The following is a 15133-nucleotide window of genomic DNA, read 5'->3' as shown; positions in this document are numbered from 1 at the left end:
TAATGGACCGTGGAAGTGGTTAGGTGAAACCACCTGTGCCTGTTAACAGAGAGGGTCTATGGGTGGTACGAGAGAGGAATCTCGCAACTTTTTCCCGGGTGGTACTGTCCACTAAGTGGCGCCATCCAGACAGCGCAGAGGAGCGCCAAGGAGCGCAGAGGCTGTTAGAATGAATGGGGTCCCATGGAGCTCAACCACAGACGCTGCCATTGCTTTGGGAGAGAATTGGTGTCATCATTTCATTTTATTTTTCCCAAAGGCAGGATAAATTATCCTGTCAAACAGCACTTAGCGTTTGGATTGGTCGGCCAGCTGCATTGCTGTGATCACGACGGCCGTAAAGCAATTTTGTTAGCAAGATGCTAGCGGAGCCTCACTCATAAATGCCAAAGCTGTAAGAAATCAGAAGGACATAATTCCCAGGTTATTGTACATTTCATTTAAATCCACATTGGTTTCTCAGAACTTACAGTAATATTGTCAAGTTTCAGGCGACAGCAAGCACAATTGTCAGTTATTAGCGCCAGCCTTATGGGCTCTGCTGTCTCGACAGCGCTCCATAGGTGAACTGCAGGCACAGGTTGGAGGGCGAGATTGGACACTGTATGTGAACCCACTGTGCTGTTAATGACTCAGTAAAGCGCTGTACACACTCAAAGCTAGCTTTTCGCTTGCTCGCCTACTCGCCACTCTTTCATGGAACGTTCGCTGAAAGTTCCCTCGGGTTTAACTGCCAATGAACAGGCGAGAAGTACCGAACTCTGCATTCCAATTGGTTACTCGCTTACTCGCCTCGCTCAAAGATAAAATATTTTCAACTCGGGATCTGCCCACATCGCATCGCTTGTACAGTACTTGCATACTCGCCTGCGAGTCTCGCTGGAACACATCGACATTCTATTGACTTAATTCGCTGAGCAAGTAACTAGTAGCGACGTGTGTGTACGGCCCTTTAAGCATATCCTCATTACAATGTATCTATTGTTTGGGGGGCCCTTTCAAATGATTTTGTCCCGGGCCCGGTAAAAGCTGCCAGCGGCCCTGAAGGAATGTGCACGTATATTCTGTATGTCAGCTGTGTTTTTAGTGGATGGGTAGGAGTGAACTTTAAGATGAAAGAAGAAAAGAAAAAAGTTCTGCACAATGTTGCTGTGCAGACCTTCTTTCTTTCCTTGTTTCATCCTGTTTAAGTCCGGCACCCGTTTTATCTGGATATGCGCGCTCTCCAAAACGCTACTGTGACCTGTAAAATGGGCAGCAGATGGAGATGGTGAGTCACAAATTACCAATAGCAAATTTGTGTAACCTTTTTAATTTACAGTATAAATGATATTGTCCCTGGTATGTGCAATGGAGTCTGTGGGGCATTTATCTGTCAAAAGAAATAAAAGTGTTCAGTTACAGTAATGTGTTTTCACAGTTCTCTTTGTGCCCATCATCTAACAGCCTAAACACTGTTTGAACAATTCAAAATCACACAGCAAACGTGCACTTCACCAGACATTATTGAAGAGAATCATCCATCGTTGCAACTTGGAAATAGAACTCTATTAAATAGAGTCAGTTTCCTGCAAGGGCGTGCACGTGCTGTGAGCGGGCTCCCGTACGAATGTATGGGCTGGGACTGGATGCTGTTTCCCACAGACAGAACGCACACAGGCTGTCGAGTGTGAAAAGGACAGCTGAACCCCTGCGCTTTCCAGTTCCAATCCCGGCGCACCCAAACCTTGTAAGCAGAGGTGTCAAAGGTAAAAGGAAAAAAAAAGAAACACCGTTTCCTTCACAACACAAGTAACTTATCTGGGTAACCAATAGACCTATGTACTTGTCTTACGATTAGCTAACTCTGCACTGGTTGGATCAAGTTTGTGGTGGGTCCTTGTTAGGTTTTCAGTGTTTTTCAGTAATAACACAGTCTGTCTCTCTCATTAGGTACAATGGAGTAAATGATATAATAGCTATGTAATGTCATGTGCTAGTGTTGTAAGTACACCACAAAAGTACTTTTACTTTTGACACCTCTGCTTGTATGTGAATGAGCCGTCACCCTGTGTTTTCCAAACTGCATCAACCAACGCTTTTCCTCTCTTCTCCACGCTGCAATGGCAAGTGTTGCCCTGCAGGTGGCAGTGTGCTTTAGCTGAAGTGGCTTGAGGATCGTAGAGCAGTGCAGAGCAGAGCGGAGAGAGAAGCAGTTTAAAGCAGTGAGAGAGGGCCCCATTTTACCCAGAGCTGTCCAGGGTGCTGAATCTCCCAGCCCACCACCACCCCACTAATACAACTTCCATCTGTGGTTGATGAACCATTTGTAAAATCAGCCATCTACACTGCAGATGCACTGAGGATGCACAGCACAGTTATGTATCTTATCACTCGTATGCATCTCTCCCTCTGAAACAGAACACTCTCATGGCAATATATTATTGAATGTAAGGCTATTCAGCTCAATAAATGCATGAAAGCAGAAATAAGTGTCTTAATTCAGCATGCTTAATGCATAATACATTTGCTGTTACCAGAATGGCAATGAGTCATTGTACATTATTTTAAAGGCCCTCTGTTATGTCATAGTAGAGTAGTACTATAGTAATGAACCTTTCAATGACTATTACAGCGTGCCACTGGTGGTACGGCGTGCATTATGGGGATATATTCTGAACCATGCATACATAGTATCTATTGAATGCTGAGGAAAAGCAGGTATACAACAAGCATGAGTAACAGCAGGCTCTGCTCACTTTGCTGGGTGTAACACTTGCATGCAGGTGGGTAGCCTGATTATCATCGACTTTCAAATCTGCTTCAGTAGGAGGGCATGGCCTGGCTAGCAGGTGGGATCGCCGGCGATCCAACTCACTGTCTGCTGAATGAGCTCTACTACATCCTACTGCACCTACTATACCTTTATCATACTACATGCACATCAACTACTTCATGACAACATTGCTTTGACATTACCGAGACTCTGAGTAACATAGTACTAGACATAGACTAATTGAATGCCATTTTGGTAACAGCATGATTATAAGAGAGGCTTTACAATGAAAAAGATAAGCAAGAATTAAATGGACAATGGACACAGCTGTGTAATTATAAATGGCCATTAATATACTCTGGCGCCACATTGGTGTCCTACTTGTTTTATTTTTTAAAGATTTTCTTTTGGTCTTTTTTTCGACTTTATTTGATAGGACCGTGTGAGAGGTGGACAGGAAGCGAATTGGGAGAGAGACGGGGAGGGGTCGGCAATGGACCCAGGCCGGGAATCGTAACATCAGTTGCTCGTGTATTGCACTGACACCACATGGACATGGGAAAAGACACTGATTAATGAAAGACCTGTCTGCCTTTGGTACACGCACACACAAGCACACGCACGCGCACACACACACACTGTGGTTGACTTGCTTCTGATGAGTGTGTCCGTGCGTTTGTGTATGCGTGCGTGCGTGTGTGATTCGAGTCTTCCAGAGTCCAGTCTCTTCACTTACCTCACGCTCTCTGCCCATTGCCATGGATCAGTTCATTCCATAAACTCACAGCAAGTCACTGCGGCCCTTTGAAATAGTGGGCTTACTGGAAAAGGGCGTCTTTTAAAACAAACGAAAACTATATTTACCGTACATGTACCCGTTAGACTACACGTCACAAAGCCTATTCCGGTGAAGAATGAGAGCGTCTGAGTGGTTTCCAAACAGCATGGCAATCTGGTCAGTAGAGTAAATAAATTCTTCATGGCAGAGAGCTGTGTGACGTGCAAAATGATGACATGCATTGCATGTTTTTGTAAGTGTGTACTGTATGTGTGACAAGGTGGTAAGGTCACTTGAAATATCATTCCAAATGAAAATTATACGGTATGTATGTCAAAGGGTCATGCCGCGAAGTGAGTGCAGTGAGTGAAAACAAGAGGTAGAACAGGAACAGAATCGCGGGGCAAAAAGAAAAAAAACTTTCCACAATGTTGAATTTGTATCATCTTTTAATTTTGAAAAATAGATCTTTAAATACTTTTCTTCTTAAAAACAATATATCATTTTGACATCTTTCCTTAGTAAAAAGCATATAACGTTACAGAGTGTGAAAGCAGGGAGCCTTACTTCAGAAGGTCGCACTCTACAGGACTGGCACCTTTACTTGTTCCTATAGTAACACAGCAATAGGTCTGACTGTAAAATTGAAGTGCTGTGGACAGGGAACATGGCTGACAAGACACCTCACTTCATTTCCATGGCAACACAACTACATGTAAAGCACAGGACATACAATGTAATCCAGGGCAACAGGACATAACATGTAACCCAGGGCAACGGGACATAACATGTAACCCAGGGCAACGGGACATAATATGAAACCCTTGGCAACAGGACATTTCTTTAGCTGTCTCAAAGGTGTAGTGTTCATCTCCTGTTGTGTTCTGACCATATTTCAAACTAGAAATGCACTCAGAGAGTGCAGACCTCCGCCAAGGAAGCTGTGTGATAGAACATTTGACTATGTTACATGCATTTTTTTTCCAAGTCTTTCTGCCCTGTTTTTGTGGAATGTCAAAATTAGCCCTATCCCTCAATGGTGAAGAATCTTTAAAAAAAATCCTGGATCCAGATCGTGATAAGGATCACCACCAACATTGAATCACTTGTTCCTTTTATCTTTTCTAACAACTCCAAAAATATTCATCAAAATTTGTTCATAACTTTTTGAGTTATCCTGCTGACAGACAGACAAACAAACAGACAGACAAACAGGCAAACCAACGCGACCGAAAACATAACCTCCTTGGCAGAGGTAGCTATGTCCACATAGGTGCTTCATGACCAAACACAAGCATTAAATATATGGGATCAGAGGGACATAACAACTATGTACACTTTTCCAATGAGATGTGAACCCCCCCAATGACAAAATAGACAATGTGGTATGAACATGAGATCTCTATAAAAGCATAAATATACTTAGTAGACATGGAAGGACATATCAATCAAAATGGCAGACAACCTCAGCCAATCTGATTCTCTCAAAATAGCAGCTGTCAAGTGAAATAGCTTGGACCCTAATTTCTCTCTCTCTCTCTCTCTCTCTCTCTCTCTCTCTCTCTCTCTCTCTCTCTCTCTCTCTCTCTCTCTCTCTCTCTCTGGGTCTGTCACTGATATGTTAGAGACAGCCACGCCTCTTTCCAATTTCTCCACTACCAGTAAAACAAAGTAGAGAGAGATATTTACCTTCATCGAGCCCTGTGTCCTGAAATTATTCTTATTCAATCATTTCTATTGTGGTGAGGTGAAGTAGAAGAAGCTAGTTCATCTGGGTAGAAAGGCATGTTAACTGCTGGGGTATTGGATTGTAAAGGACAAGGTTAGACTAACTGTTGTCTCTTCCAGTTAAGCTAAGCTAAGCACTTGTATCTTGAATATTTTGAGTGTCTGACTTGGAGTGATAATATTTGTTTGCAATATTTATACATCACCATAACCATGCCTGTGTGTACAGATGAACAATTACAAATGTTTGTGTGTGTGTGTGTGTGTCCATGTGTCCGTGTGTGTGCGCATATGTGTGTATACTTGTGTGTGTATACTCGTGTGTGTGTGTGTGTGTGTGTGTGTGTGTGTGTGTGTGTGTGTGTGTGTGTGTGTGTGCGCGTGCGTGCGTGCGTGTGTGTGCATATGTATAAGCACTCTCCTTCCAGTGTAGACAGTTAAATGGAAGCCCTGATCCATAACCATGGAAACATGGGCTTCGGAATATTACAGATAACCCCACCCCACCCCTAGAGCTCAACCAATCACAAATAGCCAGACCTGGTTAGTGTCAGCGGCTGATTGGATGACCTCTCTTTTACAGAACAAACAAATTGAATAAACAAACAAGCAAACATCAATGGCTTTTTGGTAAACAGGACCTCCTGTGACCCTCCCTTGTCCTCTATGAGTCCCAGCCCAGATCCTAAGCGCTATTTTTTGGGGCAGGTCTGGCCCAACTCTGGCCTGGTTGTGGCCCTGACCAGGCCCGAACTGGGTCCCTTTAACATCTAGGTCAGAAGTGTTTCCTGAGACTGCTATCTGGGTTCTGATTGGGCAACAGTACAACCTTATCCAGAGCCATGGAATTCAGAGTTGTGACAACCGAGCTACAGGAAGTGTGTAAATTCAAATAATTCTAGGCAGTAGCTTTCTTTTCGCTAGAGACTAACACAGAACCACTACATAACAAGCAAAGATGACATAAAAACTAATAAAAATGATTTACATTTACTTTTACTGTCCTTTCTGTGTTTGAGGCTCACTTCCTGGAACTATTTTGGAACTATGTCAATGGCGATCTGAGTGTCAAAGGCCCCATGGGGAGTAACCCAACTCTTACTTCCATGGCTCTGACCTTACCTACGTAATCTCTCATAGTCCAATATGCATAGGGGATGAGGGGGTGTGTTTGTCCACCTTTTTAACCACATTGTGACACAATGGCCCTGTAGTGCCCCCCCACCCCCACCCACCTCATTGTTTTATGTTTCGCAAGACTACTTATCTTCCCGCCTGATATGGCGTCTCACCTTTTCGACCATCACCTCATTGTCTCTGAGTCTTTACAGTAAGTCTCTCAGTGTGCTATCTCTCGTATCGACCTTGCGTTCCTGTCCTTTCTTTTGTCCTTTCATCCCCATTCTACCCTTTCTTCTCTCCTTTCTTCTTTGCCTGGACCACTTTTTCTTGTCTTCCTCTCTTCCTCTCCATCCATCCATCCATCCATCCATCCGTTCTTCTTCTACTTTTCCCCTCATCCGTCCGCAGCCATGCCCCAGGGGTGGAAGTGGGAGGGGTCGAGCAGCAAGACCCCCACCCAGTGCAGAAGCCAGGCGTACCAGTGCATGCCTGTGCCTGTGTCCGTCTCGCTCCCCGTGTCCGTGCCAGTCCACATGCCCACGCCCATCCCACGAAACTGTCCCACGATGCCGTGCAGCAGCCTGAGCGGGGTGAGGGCCCAGTGTGCCAGCCACTGCTGGTCCACCACGGCGTAGCAGGACGCCAGCACGCCGTCCACCACCAGCGTCCCGTGCTGGGTGAGGGGGGCGAAGGCACCCGTGGCCTCCCTCACCTCCACCCACGTCACCCGCGTCAGGTGCGGCCTATGCGGACTCAACAACGGCGGCCTCCTCTGCCTCCTTTCACCCAACACCACCACCCTCCCTCTTCCAGGAGAGCTCTCCCCATCCTCCTGTTCTTCCTCCTCTTCCTCATTCTCTCTATCAGGCTTGTGCCAAGCGGCGGTAGAGGAGGAGGAGGTGGTGGTGGTGAGGACGCACTGTCCGGGCCGCACATCGCTGGCAAAGGCCTCTCTGAGCGCGCTCGGTCGCGAGCAGTCGGTGACGAAGAGCAGGTGCGCGGCGGTGAGCGTGAGGTTGGCGCCCCCTGTTGTGCGCAGCGTGTAAAAGCTCTTCTTGGCGTGCGGCTGCCGGTCCAGGAAGGTCACGACCTCGCTGAAGACCAGCTCCCCGCTGCCGTCGCTGCCCGACGACGCCAGCACGCGGTCGCCGGGCCGGAGGTCGCGCATGGCCCGCGTGGCACCGCCCTCCAGGGTCACCAGGGCATCGGCCGGGAAACAGCCGCCCGTCTTCGCCGCCACGGAGTGTTCTGGAATATAGCAGGAAGAGAGAGAGAGAGAGAGAGAGAGAGAGAGAGAGAGAGAGAGAGAGAGAGAGAGAGAGAGAGAGAGAAAGATAGAGCGAGAGAGAGAAGAGCATTATGAGAAACAGAAGAACGAAGAGGGGGAGAGAAAATCATCCCAATCAATATATTTCACACATTAACAGGACGTTTTCACAACGCATTGAGGAATAGTTTTCTACAATCCTCACAAAAGAATGACAGAAATCTTCATGCCAAACAATTAACTACTCCATTTTGCACTTTGAGCATTTGACATAGTAAATGTTCTGATCTGCAGTTAAGTTTAACAATGTTCTATATAGACCCTGATTGTAAACATACACAAACACACATCAAATAGAAATGACCCATTGGAGCAAAAACAAAACAAATGTGTGCTGTATGTGCACACTGGTGTACATGTAGGTGTGTGTGTGCGTGTGTGCGTGTGTGTGTGTGTGTGTGTGTGTGTGTGTGTGTGTGTGTGTACTTGTTAATATGCATGTGTGTACGTATGCGTGTGTGCGTGCGTGAGTGCGTGCATGCATGTGTGTGTGTGTACTTACAGATATGCATGTGTGTGTGAGTGTACCTCTGTGTGTGTGTGTGTGTGTGTGTGTGAGGGTGGGTCGGCGTGTGTGTGTGTGTGTGTGTGTGTGTGTGTGTGTGTGTGTGTGTGTGTGTGTGGGTGTGTGTGCATGCACTTCAAGCCCCTTTCTTCACACTAATTATTTTTCTCTTTTTTGTGAGTCAACTTTGTTCCCAATGCTCTAGAATCCCAGCACCGCAGTTAAGGGTAATGAATAACTACTGTTCCGTGTGTGTGTGTGTGTGTGTGTGTGTGTGTGTGTGTGTGTGTGTGTGTGTGTGTTTTATCTTTGCGAATATGTCTAAGTGTATATAGTTCATGTGTGCATGCTTTCATGTGTGTTTGTGCAGCGTTGTTTGTGTACAGGTATGTGCATGTATGTGTATAGCTGCTTTTATGAGTGGACCGTATGTGTCTATGTACGTATGTGCTGTGTGTGTGTGTGTGTGTGTGTGTGTGTGTGTGTGTGTGTGTGTGTGTGTGTGTGTGTGTGTGTGTGTGTGTGTGTGTGTGTATTTGCAGTGTGTGTGCATTCACATGAGTGTGTATATGTATATGCATGCCTACACGCATGTGTGTGCCTGTGCCTGTGCCTGAGTGTGTGTGTGTGTGTGTGTGTCTGTCTGTGTCTGTGTCTGTGTGCCTGTGTGTGTGCGCGCATGCATTTGTACGTGTGTGGGTGTTTGCGCGTGCATGTGTATGTGTGTGTGTGCCTGTGTGTGTGTGTATTTGTGTATACAGTGTGTGTGTTTGCGTGTGCATGTGCGTGTGTGCATGTGTGTGTGTACATGTGTGCATGTGTATGTGTTTGCACACACCTGCATGTGTGTGTGTGTGTGTATGTGTGTGTGTGTGTGTGTGTGTGTGTGTGTGTGTGTGTGTGTGTGTGTGTGTGTGTCTGTGTGTCTGTGTGTGTGTGTGTGTGTGTGTGTGTGTGTGTGTATGTGTGTGTGTGTTGTCAGTGTGGGACTACTAAGGGGCCGAGGCTGAGCCCAGGGCCTGGACCACTAAAAGGGAAGGAATGTCTCCGACTGCCCTTAAGTCTCAGGTGGACTGGAGGCAAATATTTGGCCAAGGCCAGGGCCTGGGCGATAAGCGCCGCTCGAGAGAGAGATAAGGCGCCTCAGAGGAGGAGAGAAGGAGAGGAGAGAGAAAAGTAAAGGAGAGGAGGGGGAAAAAACAGGAACGAAGGACTGGAGTGTCTGGAAAACAAAGGAGCTGCAAGTTAATCATCTCAAGACACTGTTCTAAACTCGCTCGCTCACTTGCTCTACCTTTTCCGCCACTCACTTCATGGCTCATACTCTCTCTTTCTCTCTCTGCCCCTCCTCTCTGTCCTCCCACCTCCTCCTCCATCCACACTTCTTTCCCTCTCTCCTTCTGTCTCCCTCCATTTTGTCGCTCTACATGCTCGTCTGTGTGTCTCTCCCTCTCTCTGTGCCCTCCACCCTCTCTCTTTCTCTTACTGTTTCACTCTGCTTTAATGAGTGGGAAAGGACCTATCATTTCAACCCAAGTTAGTTTTCCTTTCTTATTCCCTTTCCCTTTACTCATTTTTTCCCATTTCTTTCCCTGTATCTGTAAGTGTTTCTTCCTCTACACTCCCCCTATTAAATATCTCAACCAGGTCTTCTTTTTACCCTTTACAGAGAAAACACAAAATACCTGTGCAGCCAGGAAAGGTTCATTTTGGGGATCGAATGCAAGCCTTACCCCGCAAACCCACCAGGAGAGACCAAATTTACAAAGTTGCAAAGTGTGTTCATAACAAGAGCGACACGAGCGATAGAGGAGACAGAATATGGCGGGGAAAAGCAGAATGCAAGCTTTCCGACATTCTAGTTGACTGTGGCGGCGGTCACTGAACCGCATCATAGCTAATTGGTACAATATTCGCTGAAGTTCAACAACAAACTAACACTAAGTGTCTCAAATCGCCTCTCGTCGCCCAAGTACACGTAGCTTTTGTCTCTTCTGTCGCCTGCTCCTCCATAACGCAAGTGAAGTACTTAAGGTCTCGGCACGCTTGCTGCGAGCCGCAAATTACGCACGTCACCGCGAGCAACCGACTGCACATGCTTGCTTTAAAAGCAGTTGACCAAGACGCAAAATACTGGCGGTATCATCCAGGGGGCAGAGAGCATGCAGCATTGCGATGCGGAAATTGGGAACACAGACGGCAAGGAAAACAAAAAACAAAAAGAGGGGCTCCCTGGGCAAGGAAACAATACTGCTACTGCTCCTATATTTGCACGCTCCTTTTTCAAAGTGCAATAAGGAAGTATGATGGCAAATGTTTATAATTGCGGACAAACCCAATGAGACGCTCTTAAAAGTTGCTGCCATTCTCGTTTTCATCAGAAGCACACGCGTGGGACTGTGCAGTCTTTCTGATGATCACCCCCAGTGAGTTTGAAGATATCGCACCTGACGCATGCATTTGGCTGCCGTGTGCAACGCGCGCTACATTGACATTAAATACGCATGTTAACGTGTTCCTGAACGAATCGCTCGCGTATCCTACAGCAAGCATGCCGACACCCTTACCGTTAGTGAGTTAGTGAGGCTACCAAAAAATAGTTCACTTTCACTAGCCTAGCACCAGCAACCTCTGAAATTTCAAGGACTGCTTGGAATATAAAAAGTAGACTCTGACTATGAAATAGGGTCCTATGTCAAAAATCCTGGAGTATCGCTTTAAGGACTGAGCGCCCTAACGTCATGCTATTAGCATATATCATTACCTCCGCCAAGGAGGTCTGTCTGTCTGTCAGCAGCATAACTCAAAAAACAATCAACGGTTTTGGACAAAACTTTGTGGGTTTGTTGATAATGACCCAAAGAACAAGTGATTAAATTCTGGTGGTGATGCAGATCACAAACCGGAACCAGGACTTTTTAAAAAAAGATTCTGTCTGCAGGATAACTCAAAAACGGATCAACTGATTTGGACGAAACTTTGTGGAGTTTTTAGTAATGACCCAAGGAACAAGTGATTCAATTCTGGTGGGGATCCGGATCACAAATCAGAACCAGGACTTTTCAAAAGATTCTTCACCATCTAGACTTCCCCTAGTGACCAGAAATTGAATTGCGGGGACTCCTGTACTACTGATGTGCGTTCATTCTCTGCTTTGTTTTTGGATGTGCTGCATTGTGAAACATTTGCTACCTTGGGGTGTAGACTGTGCTGAAGATTATAACGATTCCATCAACTCGTAGGCAAGGTGTACTGTAGGTCTACGAAGCACAATTGAATTGTCATTTGGAGGTTGGGGTGCACACATCCACAAAACAATTATCCAGGTTCCAGAAAAAAATGGTAGACAGTGTGATGAAGTGGTCCTCACAATGAGGCCTGTGGAAGATCCCACTGGTGGATCAAAACGTTGCTGTTTGTGTAAAGAAATAAAGTTTTTTTTGGGAGCTCATGCCCAGTGTGCGGACCACTTTATTGCACAATTGAAATGTACCATATTTCATCAACAGAATAGTACAGTGAGTAAAATGTAGGCCTACTTGAAATACTGCATGTTTGTGCTGTCTGGTTTTGTCAGTTTAGTTGTGGAAATGTTACGGCATCTTAATATAAGTAAATACAAAAGCGGAACTGAAATGTGATTGTTATGTGCATGATATGGCACTGAGTCAACATGGTCTGGAAATAGCTGGAGACACACACACGCACACACACACGCACACGCACACACAAACACATACTGCCTGGTAAACACTAGTTGGTTTGGTTTCTGTCGCAGAGAGTTTTGCTGTTTGCTGTACACAGTGTGTGTGTGTGTGTGTGTGTGTGTGTGTGTGTGTGTGTGTGTGTTGGTGCATGCATGTGCATGTGTGTGCGTGCCAATGCGTGAGTGTGTGTGTTTTCAGTTTTCTGTGCCTCTTCACTCAGGGAGATATGAGCTGCTTTGTGTTGTGTGAATGTCACTCCTGTCAAGTGTACCAGATCTACTCTTTACCCAGTGACACTAATGAGGACTGAGTGAGTACACACACACACACGCACGCACGCACCACGGACGCACGCACGCACGCACACACACACACACACACACACACACACACACACACACACACACACACACACACACACACACACACACACACACACACACACACACACACACTGGCAAACGCACACGGGTGGGAGACGTGACGCCTTGTTTTTTCGTAACATTGGTTAAAAACCTACAAAACTGTTATTAAGAAACATTTTTGTTAAGATTTATGTAAAGGTTTATATGTCAAATATCCTGCGGTGTGACTGTAACATTAATGAAACCTGGAATATAATATATATATAAATTAACCAACAACATTTTGAATAATGTATGAAGCATTTGGCATGATTGCATAAATATTAACTTTATATTAAGATATGTGAATGTGAAAAAAACTCAAGACAGTAATATTAACTACAAGTTCAATTTTGTAACACAAATTGCGTCCTGTGGGGTGACATGTATGTCAATGTTTGTGAACGGGCAGCTGCAAGGCCAACTACAAGGGTCTTAAAGACTGGCTCCTAACCAGTCAGTACCTCAGTTATTGGAGAGTGCTGTGGAAGCTTAAGGTGACTATAACTCAGGGATTAAAGCAAAAAAAGTCATCTGACTGAACTTTTTTACCGGTTAGGTACCCGATCGAGTATCACTCCGTAACCCTACGAAAAACAATGTAGCCAGGCTCTGCCCTCGTAACGAAACATACACTGGTTTTACGCAAGGAATGGTGTCAGAGCCAGCGCTAGACATAATCTCTTAATATGTCTTCATATTGCAATGTTTCTGTCACGCAATGCTTAGGTTCATTTCATGGTGTCCTGTGGTGTGACTGCTCTTATAGAAGGAAAAATAGGTTTTTTTATCAATGAAAACACATATTAAGATTAAACACAATATCATTATCAAGTTAGCATGAGCTCAGATGTCAGTCATGTATACAAAAGGATTAAAATGGCCATAATGCAGTGAATTCCCTGTGGTGTGACTCCATTTTCCTGCGGTGTGACATGCCTATGCAATGTGTTGATGCAGAACCCATTTTCCCAAAAATGGCAAAAATAAGGTGAAATTCCACAGACCACTAAGTGCTTTATTTTTTTCTATTTTTTTTCCAATTTTCATCCATCATTTTTTTCAGGAATTTGAAAAACTTTTTTTTTTGTGTTACGCCCTTAAACGTCCACCACCCACACACAGACTGCTTAACGGGAGACAGGTGTGAAGATCAATGTTTTGTTTGATTCTTAGCAAACTCTCCTCTCCTCTCTGTGAAGACCTAAAACACACACACACACACACACACACACACACACACACACACACACACACACACACACACACACACACACACACACACACACACACACACACACACACACACACACGCATATGCTCACTCTAAAACACATGCCACTACATGACTCCTATGTTAAAAATCCGAAAAGGAATACTAGCTACAAATGGCACAGTTCTAGTTATGTAATATGAACTTGTATGCCTTCTACAGTGCTCTGTTTCCAAAAGGACTCCTAGCCCTCTAAAGCAGGGTTTCCCAAAGTGGCCTGCCATTAAGGGGTGCGCGAGCTGAATAGAGCAATGGTGGATATGTGTGTTTTATATCTAGCATTAATTAATATTCATTTGTTTTAAATGTTATGGTGAATTATATGCTGGAAGGGTCCATCTGAAGTGCAGTTTAATTCCTTGACTATTGGAAAAGAGGATTCCCCAAAACGACTGTGCATAATGTGCAGTGAATGCGCAGTAAATCCATACTTCAGCACACCATAAATTCGCTTGGGGGGTGCGTGAACCACATTGAAATGGACAGGGTGCGCAGGGAAAAAAGTTTGCGAACCACTGCTCTAAAGAATGCCCTGGTGATTACAATGGAACTCCAGGCCTTCTATAGAATGCCCCGGTGTTTCCAAAGGGACTTCTAGCTTTCTATAGAATGCCCTGATGGTTCTAATTGAACTTCAGGCCTTCTTTAGAATGTCCTGGTGGTTCTAATTGAACTTCAGGCCTTCTTTAGAATGTCCTGGTGGTTCCAAAGGGACCTCTAGCCTTCTAGAATCCTTTGCCTCCAGGGGGTCTACTGTGCCTGCTGTGTGTGTTTGGTGTGCAGTAGTGTAGTGTGTTGGATATAAACTTAACCATGATCCTCACCACAAACCCCCTACTGCTGCCTACCACTGGGCCCTGTGAAAACTCTGTTTGTTAACGCACACCAACATACCGTACAGCATGTGATTCAGCCACTGAAAATGAGTGCTGAGGTTAAATATGCAACAGTCCTTAACATGCATCTCAGCAGGTTATCGGTTTACGCTCTCTCGTTTTCTCTCTCTCTCTCGCTCTCTCTTTGTGTGTGTTGGTGGGTGGGGTCAGGTATTATATGTGACTGAGCGACTGAAAATGTATGTGCGCATGTGTGTGCATGCATTTGTGTATGTGTATGTGTGTGTGAGTGTATATACACTATATAGGCTATATATAAATGTGTATATGTGTGTGTGTGTGTGTGTATATTTAGCCTATATGTATGTGTGTGTGTGTGTGTGTGTGTGTGTGTGTGTGTGTGTGTGTGTGTGTGTGTGTGTGTGTGTGTGTGTGTGTGTGTGTGTGTGTGTGTATATATATATATATATATATACAGTGAGTCCAATATGTATTTGATCCCTTGCTGATTTTGCTGGTTTGCCCACTAATAAAGACATGATCAGTCTATAAATTTATGATAATATGTATTCAAACATGGAGAGACAGAATATCAAAAAGAAATTCCAGAAAATAACTTAAAATAATATATTTTAATTTATTTGTATTTAATTTAGGGAAATAAGTATTTGACCCCTCTAGCTAAAGAAGATAAAGTG

The 15133-nt window shown here is 44.9% G+C and overlaps 1 protein-coding gene across 1 annotated transcript in view; it reads right to left on the bottom strand.

The window, feature by feature from the left end:
- Positions 1–5658: 5658 nt before the first annotated feature.
- The window catches only part of LOC134461413 (indian hedgehog B protein-like), an 18939-nt gene continuing 9464 nt past the window's right edge, over positions 5659–15133 (bottom strand). The window contains exon 3 of the mRNA XM_063214338.1: positions 5659–7631. Coding sequence (XP_063070408.1) covers positions 6778–7631 — 854 coding nt within the window. The 3' untranslated portion in view covers positions 5659–6777. The remainder of the gene's footprint in view (positions 7632–15133) is intronic.

The sequence above is a fragment of the Engraulis encrasicolus genome, chromosome 13, assembly GCF_034702125.1.
Source record: "Engraulis encrasicolus isolate BLACKSEA-1 chromosome 13, IST_EnEncr_1.0, whole genome shotgun sequence".
Lineage (NCBI taxonomy): Eukaryota > Metazoa > Chordata > Actinopteri > Clupeiformes > Engraulidae > Engraulis > Engraulis encrasicolus.
This window is presented reverse-complemented; position numbering and strand designations above follow the sequence as displayed.